This window comes from Scyliorhinus torazame, chromosome 3, assembly GCF_047496885.1.
Source record: "Scyliorhinus torazame isolate Kashiwa2021f chromosome 3, sScyTor2.1, whole genome shotgun sequence".
Lineage (NCBI taxonomy): Eukaryota > Metazoa > Chordata > Chondrichthyes > Carcharhiniformes > Scyliorhinidae > Scyliorhinus > Scyliorhinus torazame.
This window is the reverse complement of record NC_092709.1, coordinates 227,169,075-227,185,056: the sequence shown is the minus strand read 5'-3', so window position 1 is coordinate 227,185,056 and position 15,982 is coordinate 227,169,075. Positions and strand designations below refer to the sequence as shown.

Here is a 15,982-nt window from a genome sequence, read left to right as displayed (position 1 = left end):
AATTCTTGTCACCACATTACCAGAAGGATGTGGATGCTGTGGAGAGGGCACAGAAGAGGTTTAACACAATGTTGCCTGGTCTGAAGGGTATTAGCTATGAGAACGATGGAGGTTGAGGTGCGACCTGATAGAGGTTTACAAAATTATGAGTGGCATGGAGAGAGTGGATGGTCAGATGCTTTTTCCCAGGGTGGAAAAGTCATTTACTACGGGGCATAGGTTTATGGTGGGAGGAGGAAAGTTTAGAGGAGATGTGCGAGGCAGGTATTTTACACAGAGGGTGGTGTGTGCCTGGAACGTGTTGCCAGGGAACATTGTGGAAGCAGATATGATAGCGATGTTTAGGAGGCATCTTGACGAATACATGAATAGGATGGGATGAGAGGGATACTGACCCCGAAAGTGCAGAAGGTTTTAGTTTAGACAGGCATCATGATCGGCGTGGGCTTGGCGGGCCGAAAGGCCTGTTCCTGAGCTGTGCTGTTCTTCTCCCTGAAAAATATGCACTATTATCTCCACCTTTCTTAATTTGCCCTCTCAATTACTCAATAGTTGTTTGTTCAGTATTGTGTTCAAGTACCAACTACTGTTGAAAAATTTTCTATTTTCTAACCAAATTAATTCACTTCTTGGCTTGTCTCAAAAAGAAATTTTCCTACATAAGATACTTCTTTCAGTCACACTGCATATTCACTTCTTTTAGAAAATCCTTATTATCAGATACCCTGGAGATACATTATAAGTAGGCATACTGTGTATTTGAAGAGGGTGCCTCATTGCTTTCTCAAGGGTCTCAGTGGATGTCTATGACACCCGTACTGTGAAGAATTATTTTTAAAAAGGCATTAGTTACTCCAAATGTCAAGCCAGCATACATGAATTCTATTTAGACCCTTGCTTTTAGTTGAATCATGCTTCGAATCATAGAATCAAAAATTATTATCCCTACAGTACAGAATGAGGCCATGAGGCCCATCGAATCTGCACCAACCCTTCGAATGAGAACTCTACCCACGTCCACTCCCCTGCCCACTCCGTCCTAATCCCAATTTCCACAACCTGGACCCTTGAGGGGCAATTTATCATGGCCAATCCACCTAACCTGCACTTCTTTGGACTGTTGGAGGAAACCGGAGCACCCGGAGGAAACCCACACAGACACGCGGAGAAAGTCCACACAGACAGTGACCCGAGGTTGGAATTGAACCCGTGTCCCTGGCGCTGTGAGGCAGCAGCGTTAACCACCGCGCTGCCTTTGTCTGCCAAGAGCATATATTTTTTGTCTCCTTTACTGCATTCTTTAACCAAAATAGTGGCAGCTAACCTGATTCCATTCTAAAGTTTTTCATTAAGTGTGTTAAAATGATGTAGATTGTATACCTTTGGATTGCATGTCAACTGTTAAGTAAACCGAAAACTAGCTGTGAATGTGGGCGTAAGGTACTATATTGTTTTTTAAAAAAAAAACATTTTATTAAGGTATTTATAATTTTATAATAGGAAATGGTAAAAATACAAATATAAACATAGTGCATAAATGATCTCCATCCCTAACAAATCCCACCTACCCTAAACAGAAAATAGCCCATCTCTTACCCCCCCTCCCTTTTCTTATTGGACAAAGCTGGTTTAGCTCAATCGGCTAGACAGCTGGTTTGTAATGCAGAACAAGGCCAGCATTGCGGCTTCAATTCCCGTACCAGCTTACCCGAACAGGCGCCGGAATGTGGCGACTAGGGGCTTTTCACAGTAACTTCATACTTGCGACAATAAAGTATTATTATTATTGCCTCTGCTGACAGTTTTCCCTGAAGAAGTTGACAAATGGCTGCCACCTCCGGACGAATCCGAGCATTGACCCTCTTAAGGCAAACTTAATTTTCTCAAGTCTGAGAAACTCGGCCATATCGCTAACCCAGATCTCAGATTTTGGGGGCTTCGAGTCCCTCCACGCTAGCAATACCTGTCTCCGGCCTACCAAGGAGGCAAAGGCCAAGACGTCTGCCTCTCCCGTCACCTGAACACCCGGATCTTCCAACACTCCAAAAATCGCCACCCCTGGACTCAGCACCACCTTTGTTTTTAGCACTGTGGACATGACCTCTGCAAATCCCTGCCAGAATCCCCTAAGCTTCGGACATGCCTAAAACATATGGACATGGTTTGCTGGCCCTCCCGCACACCTCGCACACCTGTCCTCTATCCCAAAAAACTTGCTCATCCGGACCACCGTCATGTGTGTCCGGGATACCACCCTGAATTGTATCAGGCTAAGTCTGGCACATGATGAGGACGTGTTGATTCTGCTCAAAGCATCCGCCCACAGACCCGCCTCTATCTCTTCCCCCCCCCGCCATCCCAGCTCATCTTCCCATTTGGACTTCTGCTCCTCTATCTGAGTTACCTCCGACTCCATGCATTCTTTATAGATATCCGATACCTTCCCCTCTCCCACCCCCGTTCTAGAAACTACCATGTCCTGTATTCCCCTTGGCGGAGGAGCAGAATGGTCGAAACCTGTCTTCGCAAAAAATCCCGTGTCTGCAGATATCTAAACCCATTCCCTCTCGGCAATTCAAGTACTATATTGTTGAGAATGTTGATCAAATAGAATATTATTAACAGTTATAAGGTTTTGTAACTGACCTGCCACTTTTTGTTGCATTTTAGAAAGCAAGCCTGAAACTATGGAAGCACATAAGATAAAAATATATTTCTTCAGCTATTCAACTTTAACCGAAATCTGTAGAAGATTGGTATCCCATTATTTCCTTCTGACTCCAGAGGAACTGTCAATGTGGGAGGAAGATCCCGAGGGCTTTGGTGAGATTTTAATTGAAAAGAAAGTTTATTTAATATGCATGCTTCAGTTACCTATAATTAAGTCAAAATTTCTTTATTTGCTCATATAGAATTTTGCATCTCTTGAGCTGTGGTGTGGCACTGCTAATATGCCATTTATGTCACTGGTTGCATGATGCCTAAGTTATACAGTGCTTAACATAAATGATGCGCCAGGAACCCCCCACCCCGCAAGTCCCCTTGCAAGGATTGCACAGGAAATTCAGACTTCCATTCGCCAATTGCTCTGTCATGGGAAGCATCTGAAACTTTGATTTAAATTGCAAGCTTCAGGTGGTTCGAACTGTCTTACAGAAATTGTTACCCAGGAAAGGTTAGATGGAATGAGACCACTTGTAACTCCTTGGAAAAATAATAATAATCTTTATTATTGTCACAAGTAGGCTTACGTTTACACTGTAATGAAGTTACTGTGAAAATCCCCTAGTCTCCACACTCCAGTGCCTGTTCAGGTACACAGAATGAGAATTCAGAATGTCCAATTCGCCTAACAAGCACGTCTTTCGGGACTTGTGGGAGGAAACCGGAGCACCCAGAGGAAACCCACGCAGACACGGAGAACATGCAGACTCCGCACAGACAGTGACCCAAGCAGGAATCAAACCTGGGACCCTGGAGCTGTGTAGCAAGCTAATCTTGTGTTCCTTCTACAAGCATACCTAAGTCTTTCTGAACATCAATACTTACAAGTTTGACCCTTTAAAAAAATATTCTGCTTTTCTATTCTTACGCCCAAAGTGTACTTTCCTACAGTATACTCCATTTGCCAACTTGCTGCCCACATCACCTGTCTATATCTCTTGCAGCCTCTCTCTGTCCCCTACCCTCACAACTAACCTGTCCACCTAACTTGGTGTCATCAACAAACTTGATACTCTGTCTCTTCATCTAAGTAATTAATTTTGATTGTAAATAGCTGAGGCAACATATCTCTGCTAACTTTGTGCCCACTGTCTTCTTTCCATCCGTTAAGTAATTTGTCCATGCTAAAATATCACCTCCAATTCCATGAACCCCTATTTTGTCTATTAACCATTTGTGTGGCTCTTCAAATGATATTTGGAAAAATATACTCTAATCTAATGGTTTCCCTGCCCCTAATAATAATAATCTTTATTATTGTCACAAGTAGGCTTACACTAACACTGCAATGAAGTTACTGAAAATACTAGTAACACCCTCTTAAAAAAAACTCTGATTAATTTGTAAAACAAAATTTCCCTTTCGTGAAACCATTTTGACTTGTTCTAATCATACCATGCTTTCCGAACTACATTTTAACGAATTCCTCAATGATACATTCTCGCATTTTCCCAACAACTGATACTCGTCTAAATGGCATGTAGTTCACGTTTTTTTCTCTCACTCCTTTCTTGAAAAGTGGTGTAGCATTTGCCAACTTCCAATCCAATGGGACCATTCCCAAAACGAAGGGATGTTGGAAAATCATAGCTAGTGCATCCACTAGTCCTGCAGCTATCTTTTTGTGAATCCGTAAGTATTGGGTCCACGGGATTTGTCAGATTTTAGTCCCTTCAGTTTTGACAATTCATTCTTAAAATTTGTTCATGGGGCTCGGGCATTGTTGGTTAGACGAGCATGTATTGCGTATCCCTAATTGCCCTTGAGAAGGTGGTGAACTGCTGCAGTTCATGAGTTGTAGGAACACCCATAATGCTTGTGAAGGAAGTTCCAGGATTTTGACCCGAATGACCGTGACGGATCATCAATATAGTTCCAAATCAGGATGGTGAGAGGCTTGGTAGGGAAATTGAAGGTGGTGGTGTTCTCATGTATTTGCTGCCCTTGTTCAAGGTAGTAAAGTTTGTGGGTTTGGAAGGTGCTGAGTTGCTTAAGTGTGGTGAACGTTTGCATCATTAAGTGCATCTTGAAGATGGTGCACATTGTACGTCGTTCGTGGAGGGAATGAATGTTTAAGGTGGTGGATGGAGTGCCAGTCAAATGGTCTGCTTTGTCATGGATGGTGTTGAACTTATTCAGGGCTGTTGGAGCAACATTCATCCAGGCAAGGGGAGAGCATTTCATCAAACCTGGTAACTTGTGTCTTATAACCAGGCTTTGGGGAGTCAGGTGGTGAGTTAGAATTTCCAGCTTCTGACTTACTCTTGTAGCCACAGTACTTATTTGACTGCTGGTCAATAGTAATGCCCAGGATATTGACACTGGGGGATTCAGCTGTGGCATTGCTATTGAATGTCAAGAGGAGATGGTTGGATTCCCTCTTGTTGGAGATCGTCATTGCCTGGCACTTGTGTGGCACAAATGTTACTTGCCACTTATCAGCCTAAACCTGAACATTCATCTGCTGCATATGGACCCAGACTGCTTCAGTATCCGAGGAGCCGCGAAGACTGCAAAACTTAGATCTGACCAGTTGGTTATGGGGCTGCTTGGCTCTGTCCATTGCATGCTTCTTCCGTCGTTTGGCATACACTGGGTGTTGTGTTGTAATCTCACCAGGTTGACCCCTGATTTTGTCTCTTTTTAACACCCAAGTTGCCTGAGTTATTTCTGCAATGAAACCAGTGTTTTACGACATAAAATATTTATTCAATGACTCTGCCATTTCCTTGCTTATGAGGATATTTTCAGCTGACTCTGCTTCTAAAGGACCAATATTTACTTTTTAACTATTCTATTCCTTTTTACATACTTATAATTAATATTGCAATAATCTTGCAATTAATTGTTTTTCATATTTCTGTTTAGTTTCCGCTCATATTCCATTTTTCCCCCTTTTTATCAACTTTTCTGGTGGTACTTTGCTAATTTAAAACACCCCCTATACTCAGATTTGTGACTTATTTGCAACATGGTAAGTCTCTTGTCATAATCCAATACTATCCTTAACTTCCTAATTTAGCCCTAGATGGGGATTTCTTGCTCAGTGTTTGTTTTTCAATCAAACTTATTTTATTAAATATTTTGAATTGTTTCTGTAAATGGTTCCCACTGTTCATTTACCTCCATACATTTTAGTCTCTTTACTATCTATTTACCCAATTAACCATAGACAGTTCTCCCCTCACATCTGTGCAATTGGCTTTGTTTAAGATCCTTGTTTGCAATTGGCACGTAATGTGGAATTTAATGATATTATGGTCACTATTCCCCAGTCAATCTTTTACTAATTAACCCTTCTTCATTACACAATGAAATCCCCCAGAATTATTACATTTATTTTGTTACAAGCTCCAATAATTTATTGTCTCATGCTCTGCTCAATGATTTGATGGGAATAGTTTATAGCCCCCTATTTTTTAAACTCTGGCTGTTCCTTCATGATAGTCTGAGACCAGATCCGTTCTCCAGAATGTTCTTATTAGTATTCTTTATTATCTGGTCTACTTCTCCTCCTTGGCCATTCTGTCTGTTTTCCCAAAGAATTGTATAGCCCAGAATATTTATTATCCATCCTTGATTACATAGGACTTCGGAATTAGGAGCAGAAGTGGGCAATTCAGCCCTTCGAGCCTGCTCCGCCATTCAATCAGATCATGGCTGATCTCGTCCTGGTCTCAAATCTACCTCCCTACCTGTTCCCCATACCCCTTTAACTCGTTTGTTCCCCAGAAATATATCTATCTCCTTCTTGAAACCTTTTAATGACTCAGGTTCCACCGCACTATTGGGCAGCGAGTTCCACAATTTAACCACCCTCTGCGAGAAGTAATTCCTCGTCATTTCAGTTCTAAATCTACCGCCTCCCAATTTATGTCTGTGACCACTCGCTCCAGATTTCCCTACAAGGGGGGAACATTTGGTCTACGTTCACTTTATCAATCCCTTTTAGTGTTTTATAAACCTCAATCAGATCTCCTCTCATCCTTCCAAACTCCAGCGAATATAAGCGCAAAATGTTTAATCCCTTGTCGTCGTCAACCCTTTCAAACCTGGCATCAATCTGGTGAACCTCCTTTGAACTGCTTCCAATGCCACCACATCTTTCGCAAATAAGGAGACCAAAAATGGACACAATACTCCAGATGTAGTCTCACCAACACCCTATATAATTGCAACATCTACTTTTATACTCCAGTCCTTTCACAATGAACGCTAACATTCCATTTGCCTTTTTAATTCCATGCTGTGCCTCCATGCCGACTGTCTACGATTCATGAACAAAGATACCCAGATCCATCTGCCCAGACCCATTTTGAATCTGCTTTCCATTTGGATAATTTGCTTTTCTATTTTTTTCGGCTAAAGTGGGCAATCTCACATTTTCCTATGTTAAACTCCATCTGCCAAATTTTGGCCCAATCTCCTAGCCTATCTCTAAACGTCTGCAAAATCTTTATCTCCTCTTCGCTGCCTGCTTTCCCACCTATTTTAGTATCATCCACAAATTTTGCTATGTTACACTCTGCCCCTGCTTGCAGATCATTTATATAGATTGAAAAACATTTGAGGCACGAGGACTGACTCCCTACGTCACCCCGTTAGTTACAATTCACCAGCCAGAGATGGACCCATTAATCCCAACCCTCTGCTTTCTCTCAGTCTGCCAATCTTCAATCTTGTATTCTGCCCCCAATCCCCTGTGATCTCACCTTCTGGATCAGTCTTTTATGTGGCACCTTGTCAAACACCTTCTGGAAGTCGAGATATACCATATCCACAGGTTCCCCATTATTCAACTCACTGGTTACGTCTTCAAAGAACTCAAGCAAGTTTGTTAAGCATGACATATCCTTCATAAAACCATGCTGACAATGGTGGATTGAGCTTTGTCTTTCCAAATGCTCAGTTATCTCCTCCTTAATGATTGATTTTGGCAACTTCGCAACTACAGAGGTCAATCAAAGCAGACTGTAGTTTCCTACTTTTTGCCTCTCTCCCTTTTGAATAGGAGCAGCACATTAGCGTGTTTCTAATCCACCGAGGTTCTTCCAGAGTCCAGGGAATTCGGAAGTATCCTAACCAATGCACCCACTATCTTTACTGCCACTTCCCTTAATATCCTAGGGTACAGGCCATCAGGCCCTGAGATCTATCTGCCTTTAATCCTATTAATTGATTCAATACCGTCTCCCTAGTGGTGGCTATTGCACCAAGTTCCTCTGCATTAACTAGTGTTTGGAAACATTTTATTATCTTCTACTGTGAAGACAGGCAAAATATTGGTTCATATGCCATCTCTGTGTTCTCCATTATTATCTCACCACTATCCTCTAAAGAGCCAACATTTACTTTAGCTATTCTCTTCCTCTTTATCTACTTAAAGAAGCTTTGTTTTCTTTGTAACCATGTCTTTGTAATGATTAATTCTGAGTCATTTACCTCTATTTGTGCCACTAGTTCACCTATCTTATTTCAGATGTGCTGTGCAATTGAATAAAGAACCTTGAATTTCATTTTTTAAATTTCTATTCACTGCAATGAGGTATCATTTTTGTTAAACTCTTCATCCACTCTTGTGTTAACGATCAAATCATAGAATCCAATCATTGCAGAAGAAGGCCATTCAGCCCTTCGTGTCTGCACCGACCATCTGAAAGAGCACCCCACCGTTTTCCCGTAACCCCACCTAACAATTGGACACTAAGCGGGAATTTAGCTTGGCCAATCCGCCTAGCATCTTTGGATTGTGGGAGGAAACCGGAGCTCCCAGAGGAAATTCATGCAGACAGCCACCCAAGGTCAGAATTGAACCCGGGGCCCTGTCGCTGTGAGGCAGCAGTGCTAGTCACTGTGCCACCGTGCGGCCCTTGTTAGTTTATGATGGAGGATCAACATAGCAACTTGTCTTTTATCTTCAGCAAGCTTATCCTTCCGACAGTTCAGCAGAGGCACAAACTCCTTATGGTTTCCCCATAACAGCTGTGTCCATTTATACACTTCAGGCCATTACCTATCTTTAAATAATACAATTAGCATAACAATGTAATTGCCAAAGTATGTACTCACTGATGGTTGGAGGTTATGTTTCTGAGCCCCCGCTGTTTTGGCTGTGACACTGTTTCCAGGCCTGGTGTTTTGTATGCTGGCTGCCTTTTTTTGACTTTACGGCCTGGACTGAGGCAAGGGAGAACAAGGTTTGAAGAAGGGAAAGAATAACCCGCTGCTGGAAGTTGCTAATAGCGGAGAGAGGGGGGAGAATCTACCTGTTGCAGACGAGTTTGGGCTGTGTATTTGCTAATGGCTGTCTTTTTGCTTATTGGACTTGGAGTGAAGCAAGGGGCGGATTTTGGCTGGCCTGCTGCCGGGCTGAAAGTGGAGGAGAGCTCGCTCCTGCAGTCTTTGAACTGGATGGTGTCAGGACACCAGGTGCCGGTACTGTTAGAGAGGAAGGACGGCGGCCTGATTGACTGACTGTAACTTGGATCAGACTGTATCAGGGTGTCTCATGACCTCTTGGCACCCTCCGGTGTCTGTGGCTATGTGCTGCTCCTGGTTAGGGAACCGCATGGATTATTAGTGTTGGTTTATATTGTTACTTACCTATATTTGCTGTTTGGTAGTTGTACGGGCCCTCTGTATATCTGATTGCAGCGAACCCAAGCGCGAGGAACTGTTTTAACAACAAGTCGAGGGCATACAGAGTGTAGCGGACCAACATAATGCCGAGTGCGAGGGCCCTGTTCACTATGTATTTGTTTATTCTGTGTTTGGTTTCCTTTCATTTCATTTCATGAAATGTTGTGGTTGTCCGTTTGTATAGCTATATTGTAGTGTATTGAAACCTGTATGTATGGCATGGTGCTGTCTCCTTGTGAATTTGTGCTATGTGGACTGTTTATGGACCATGTCTATTTGAAATGGTGAAATGCTGGTCACCTCGCTATATTTTACCTGTTACAGTTTAATGTTGCAGTTTTGAACTTTAAACTAAAAATGTATGTACTTGCTGATGCTTTGACACATTTTTGGACAGGACATCAAACATTGCCCGTTTCAAGTAGGGCCCATTCCAATGGAATAACTCACTCTCTTCCCTGAGTACTACTGCCAGTGCCCATGAATTAAAATGGTTTCTTGCACACAACTCTTTGAAGGCTAATGCTTGCAATTTTACCAGGTTGGATATGCCTTTTTCCTTGTGCAACGTTGACACAATGTCACTATACATTCTCTCGGTTAATCTGTTCAACACTGAACAGATGAAGAATTTCTTGTTAATTAGATTACAATTTAGTTCAAATCTTGTATCGTGCTATTGGGCCGACAGATGAATTAAAAGTGGCTGAACTGTGAGTAGGAATAATTTTTGGATGAACATATTGGGCACCTCTGTAGTTTTATATCACTGAGTGGAAAGATTGCAGATTTAATTACTTCATCTGAGTTACCAACCTTAATTTTGCTTTTTGGAGGTCATCAATTTCTTTGTGCAGGATCGTAATGTTGGAAACATTGTTTCCTTCTACCTCCTCATAAACTCTGACCCGCCGTCATCAATGATTTCTATCTCTGCAGCTCCTTCTCCAAGCTGGTCTCATCCATAATCCCCAACTCTTGTTTCCTTAAATCTCTCCTCTTGAACTCTAACCCCACCCTCATTTAAGGTCGCATAGCCAACAGCCTGTAAACTGTGGAGTGTATTTTTCCCCTGTTGTAGATCTTTATTGTTTGAAACCCAGTTGTCAGGTTACCCTCAAGAGGAGTCATCCAGACTCTTGAACTTTTCCGAAAATCTTGATGTGAGACGCTTTAAATTAATGTACAAATAATTTGTATTGGAGAGTTTTTAGTTGCAGTTTGGATCTGTTGCAATTTGTAGTTCACCAAGAGAGGTTAGTAAATGAGCGTTAGATAAGCGTGCACTGTAAGCAGAGTAAAAGCACTAACTTCATCATTCATGGTGTGGAATGTGGGTGAGGCTCTGAGTTTTAGGTTTGTTAGGGAATAGAGTTGAAAAATTGCCTAATTTGAAGCGAATGGAAAAATCGATAATGGGCCTCAGTCTTATTGCAAAAGAATGTAATCAGCTTGGAGATATTGAAAAGTAAACTAGAACAAGAAACTGAGGCATCTACAGTCAAGAGATGGTAAATTTAGCTGGAGTTGAGCATTCTCTCACAGGACTGTGGCATTGTTATGGATGGTCCCTACAGAAGTAAATAACTTTCAGATTGATATCTTACTTGAGGGACATGAGACATAAACCTGAGTGCATAACATACATACTAAGTTCATTGTATTTGATTTGTTTAATTTGTTATATACAATAACATTTGTTTTGTGAGAAATGGTGAAATCCTGTGGCATAGTTCTATTGATTAAAATTATGTACTCATTTCTACTTAAATGCAAACAGTCCCTAACTGGATAGGAACAAAATACAGTTTAGGTAAATAGATTATTTTTTGAAAATAGCAGTTATGTTTTAATTAACAAATGATTTGCTCGGAAATTTAATTATAGTTTAACTTTGTTTCTTTACCCATTAACATTCAACTTCTGTGATCATATTTTAGTTTGTTGAAATAGTGTTTGTCAATATTTCTTTAATATTAAGAAATGCTCTTCCGACTAATGAAACAAAGCATACTAAGTGGAATAATAACATCCAATTGCAGGAATTAAGAGTGCACAATTGGTTTCAGTAGAAAAACTGGGTGAGATGAAACCAATCTGCTGTTGATGATTTCTGTCCTTTGGTGTAAGTTGAGAATTGCCCCAACATGTTTGCAGGCTGCTTACAAGATAATAGAACAATGTGCCTCTGTGTACATTTGCTGGTTTATCAATCGGAAAGATGAATTTTAAGAAGGAATTTTGATTGAGTGCTTTATAGCAGTAAGCTTTGTTTGTGCTTGAGCACAATTATTTGTACTTTTTTAGAATCACAGCCACACTGAAATGCATACAAGTAGGCAGAACGTCTTTTTGGCTTGATAATGGAATGACCCTTAACTTCCTACCCCTTGCATATTTCTGAAATGTAGATCATACATTTGCGATATTTGAATCTGCAGCCGCATGTAAGAATTTCCTGAGACACATTAATGGACTCCACAATGTGCTGAAATTCGCCTTTGAAATGGGAGCAGCCTTGGGAGCTCTATTTCCTCAATGTGCTAGTTGAGAAATCTGCTCATGGGTTTGCCAAGTGTGTTTGCTATAAGACTATCCTCACTGCTTAATATGTGCATTGGGATTGCTACATTTCCTTGCATTATAGGATTCGCCTTATCTTCAACCTTGTAAGTCAGACCCAAGTCATTTGCTCGCTGCAGGCTTCTGGCCGAAATAGGTTGCATTAAAGCCATCCTGCAGGATAATGGATACCCTAATCAGATCATTGCTCGCTATATATTTTGCAAACTCACGTATGGGCTTGAGGCCACTAGATTTGGTGAACTTAGCGAGCTTCTGTGTAGTCCTGCAGTGCATTGCTACAATGCAGCAGCAACAGGTGTAGTATTTTTTACTAACAGGATGCTGGTGTCAAGCCAAAAAGATGTTCTGCCAACTTCACAAATGAGCAATGTGATGGACGGATTTTAGGACATGTGTGCTGCTAGATATGTGGTCCCTAAGTCCCAATACCTCGTGGATTGCATGTACTGCACATGCTCAAAGTTCAAACATCGTAACTACGGGAAAAGCATCATACCACCTCACATAGCACAACCAGCCCAATTGCAGACGATCACATAAAATCCAGGACCGTTGGTCACCCCGTGCCCAGGGTGCCTATTACAACTAAATGAAAGCTTGAGGACAACTCTTCCCTGGTGCATTCTCCATGGCAGTGCCTCTGCCAATCAGAGTCCACTTGCCAATTAGTCACTCATTTCTCACGCAGTGTAAATTGTTCCCGTTAACATTTGGTATTCTTTTAATTCTATTCTAACGTGTGTAAGACGAAAAGTTGCAACAGCATATCTCTTTTTTTCTACTATGTTATAGCAAAATCTTGTTTCCTGTGTCTGTCTGTATCTCGAGCTATATTAAAGATGACACATGGTTTGAAGAAGAGTAGACAAGAAGATACATTTGCCTTGAATACCTTTAATAATTTATGCGACTGCTGATTGTGAATTTAATTTGAATGGTCGGGACTTGAACGTGAAGGGGGTACAATATAAAAGTTTACAAGTGACACAATAATCGGAATTGTGGTCAACTTTGCTGAGGACAATGCGTAAATTTAGGACAAGTTAATAAATTGAGCAGGAATTTAAATCAAGGGATATGAAAAGCACTATGTTTCAGAACACTGATTGTTCCCCTGATGCAAACCTAGCAATTTCCCCACTCCCCAACTGAGCTATTTTATCTTGAGTAGTTTTTTACCTGACAAAAATTTGTCCCCCTCTCTTACAGCGGGTGCCATTGTCAATTATATCAACTAAGGTTGGAAATACAGATGCAGGGCTGCATTGGATGGTTACTTGAGCAAAAAAAAGAGACATAGGAATAGAGTGGAGTCAGGACACATATATCTGTAATGTTTCACTCTGAATAAATCTATTCCAAGACTAGCTTTGGTTTTTTTCTTCAGCAACTGGCTATCATAAGTATAACAGCCAACCCATCTTTCTCTTCACCACCTTCCTCTCTCTGTCCTCCCCATATCAATGCCCTCCTTTTTTCTTCCCTTTTCCTATCCTCTTCCTCATCTCCTTCCTATCACATTACAATTTTTCCAAACTTAAATGCTTGCCTTTCACTGTTCTTCTCGTTGGCCCTTCTTCCTGTCCTTCTCTTCTTGCACCTGTTCTCCCCATTCTTCCTTGGCCCTCGATTCCTCTCAACCCTTGCTTGGCCCTATATTCCTCTCAAATCTCAATTGTCCCCTTCCCTCTTAACCCTTTCTTGGCCCATTTTCTTTCAGCCCTCACTTGGTCCTTCAACCCTCTTGATACCCTCTGCCCCATGTCTCTTGCTTGAGCCTCAATGGGCCAAATGGCCTCGTTCTGTAATGTAGGGATTTTATGAAAAAAAAAAGACACCTAATAATTGTGATAAACTGCTTTGAGGAAATGTGCTGCTTAATCCTGCCAGGTAACAGATTTGAGCTTGGTTGTCATTTTCAATATTTTGTCTTGAAAACATTTATTAATATTCTAAACCTTTTTTGTATTTCAATAGCTGTGGAAGAGGCTGCAGGAGACTCTTATAAGTACAGTTTAAGGGTAAGTAGAGAAAAACGATTACAGGGTTACTCCTATTGAGATGACAAGGTTACATTCCACTGTAATTTGGAGCCTGAACCTCAGTGTAACTTTACATTATGTGAGTTCTCAAGATTATATACTGTTGCAGCTTTGTTACATGTGATTTAATGAATTATGCTTGTAGCTAAAATGTAAATTAATGGCCTCTCAATTAGGATCTTAAATTGAAATCTATGCCCTGACTATTAACCCACAGCTTCCTTCCCCCTTGTCCCATCCACATGTGAAGTTTTGCCATCTCAGCTAGCTTGACTGAATATAGGGAAACTGATTTGGGAAAGTAGGAAGTTGTAATCCTCCATTGCATATGGAAATCTTATCCTGATCAACCAAGTACTAACTATCATGTTGTGGAGAAATCATGTGCATGTAATACTTCAATAACTTCATGCAACTTAACCAGGCTTTTTAAATGAGATTTGCTGTTGTTTTGCTTCGGAAAAGGGTTGAGCTCAGTATGTGAAATTCCCACAATGACAAATAAACTTGTTTACTTAAACTCCAGAGGGAGAAAAGGAGTGAAAACAGGGAAGGGGAAGTGAGGGGGAGAGATCAGGGGACAGAAGAAAGAGTGGAAGAAGGATAGGAAGGGGAAGCAAAGGTCAGAGAAAAACCTGAGTAGGCATGATTTTTGTGTTTCAGAATGCTAAGCCACATGCTCACCGAACAAAATGCTGAAACAGTCTAACTTCTTATACCGTATCCTTAACTAATTTCTGTTATTATGTGTACCACTTATATGCAGCTTTGTGACCCCACTTCTAATATATCAGTTCTACCAGTGGGTTCGCTGAGACTGTGTTGGAGGAACCTGAGATCTTGGCTGATAGTCAATACACTCAGAGCCACATTTATGTTGTTGTTAACCAGTCCTTGGGCTCACAGATCTAACTTAGATAATAGTTATTTGTTGGAGAGGAGGACCACAGTGTCCTGGGCTTGTCCAATCCTATGCATGATTCACTGCTTTAAAGATCTAACTAATATCATTTTATAAATGTGTTTTGTAGTGATTGTTTACAGCTGAGTTGCATGCTGGACCACTTCAGAGAGCATTAAGAGTAAACCGTGGGGTATGGGACTTGGAAACATGTGGTCATACTAGATATAGTTGACAGATTTCCTTCCCTGAAGGACATTAATGAACCAGTTACATTTCTACAGCAAGCTGAGTAGATTATTTAATTCAGTTTCCCAACTTGCCAGTTGCTCTGATTGAACCAAGCAATGTGAAACCTTGAAACTCTGTTTAACTTCGAGTTGAGTTTTAAACCTGACATCCTATCCATCACCAGATATCACCACATCCATGCCTGTATGATACACTGCCTCTGACATTGCCTCACCTTCATGCCCTTTAAAGCCTTTATCCACACTTTCCCACTTCTTGCTTTACTTGCAGCCTGTGCAGTTGATGTTGTGTACATGGACTTTTAGAAAGTGTTGAATAAAATGTCATATGTTAGGCTAGTTCATAAAATTGAAGCAGCATGGGAACAAAACTGACTAAGGGACAGAAAGCAGAGTTGTGGTAAATGGCTGTAGAGAAGGAAACATACGATGGTGTTCCCCAAGGTTCAGTACCGTGTGTGTAGGCAATCACACAGTGATCTGGAAGACACCGCGCAGGCTTTGTTCTTTGATAGATAGTGTGTGTGTGTGTGTGTGTTCAACAGCACATAAACATTTAAAGGGACTGCACATTGGGGACAAAAAGCTACTGTGCAAAGCAACTACATTTTAAATGGAATATTGATTTGGACTGCTGATGTTCTTAATAATTTAAAATTTTGTAAAGCATGAGAAAGATAAAAAGAAAGACTTGCATTTCTTTCTAATGCCGTTCTATACCAAAAGATTGTCCAAAGCACTTTATAGCCAATGTTTTAGTCACTTTTGGAATGTAGGAAAAAGCAGGAGCCTATTTGCTCCCAGCAAGATTCCACAAACAGCAATGTGACAATGGCTAG

The 15,982-nt window shown here is 41.1% G+C and overlaps 1 protein-coding gene across 5 annotated transcripts in view; it reads left to right on the top strand.

Annotated features, from left to right (window-relative positions):
• ipo11 (importin 11) overlaps positions 1-15,982 on the top strand; it is an 878,696-nt gene that overhangs the window by 269,794 nt on the left and 592,920 nt on the right. For all 5 annotated transcript variants that reach the window (XM_072496963.1, XM_072496961.1, XM_072496959.1 and 2 more), the window contains 2 exons: positions 2,671-2,823; positions 13,927-13,970. In XM_072496963.1, coding sequence (XP_072353064.1) covers positions 2,671-2,823; positions 13,927-13,970 — 197 coding nt within the window. The remainder of the gene's footprint in view (positions 1-2,670; positions 2,824-13,926; positions 13,971-15,982) is intronic.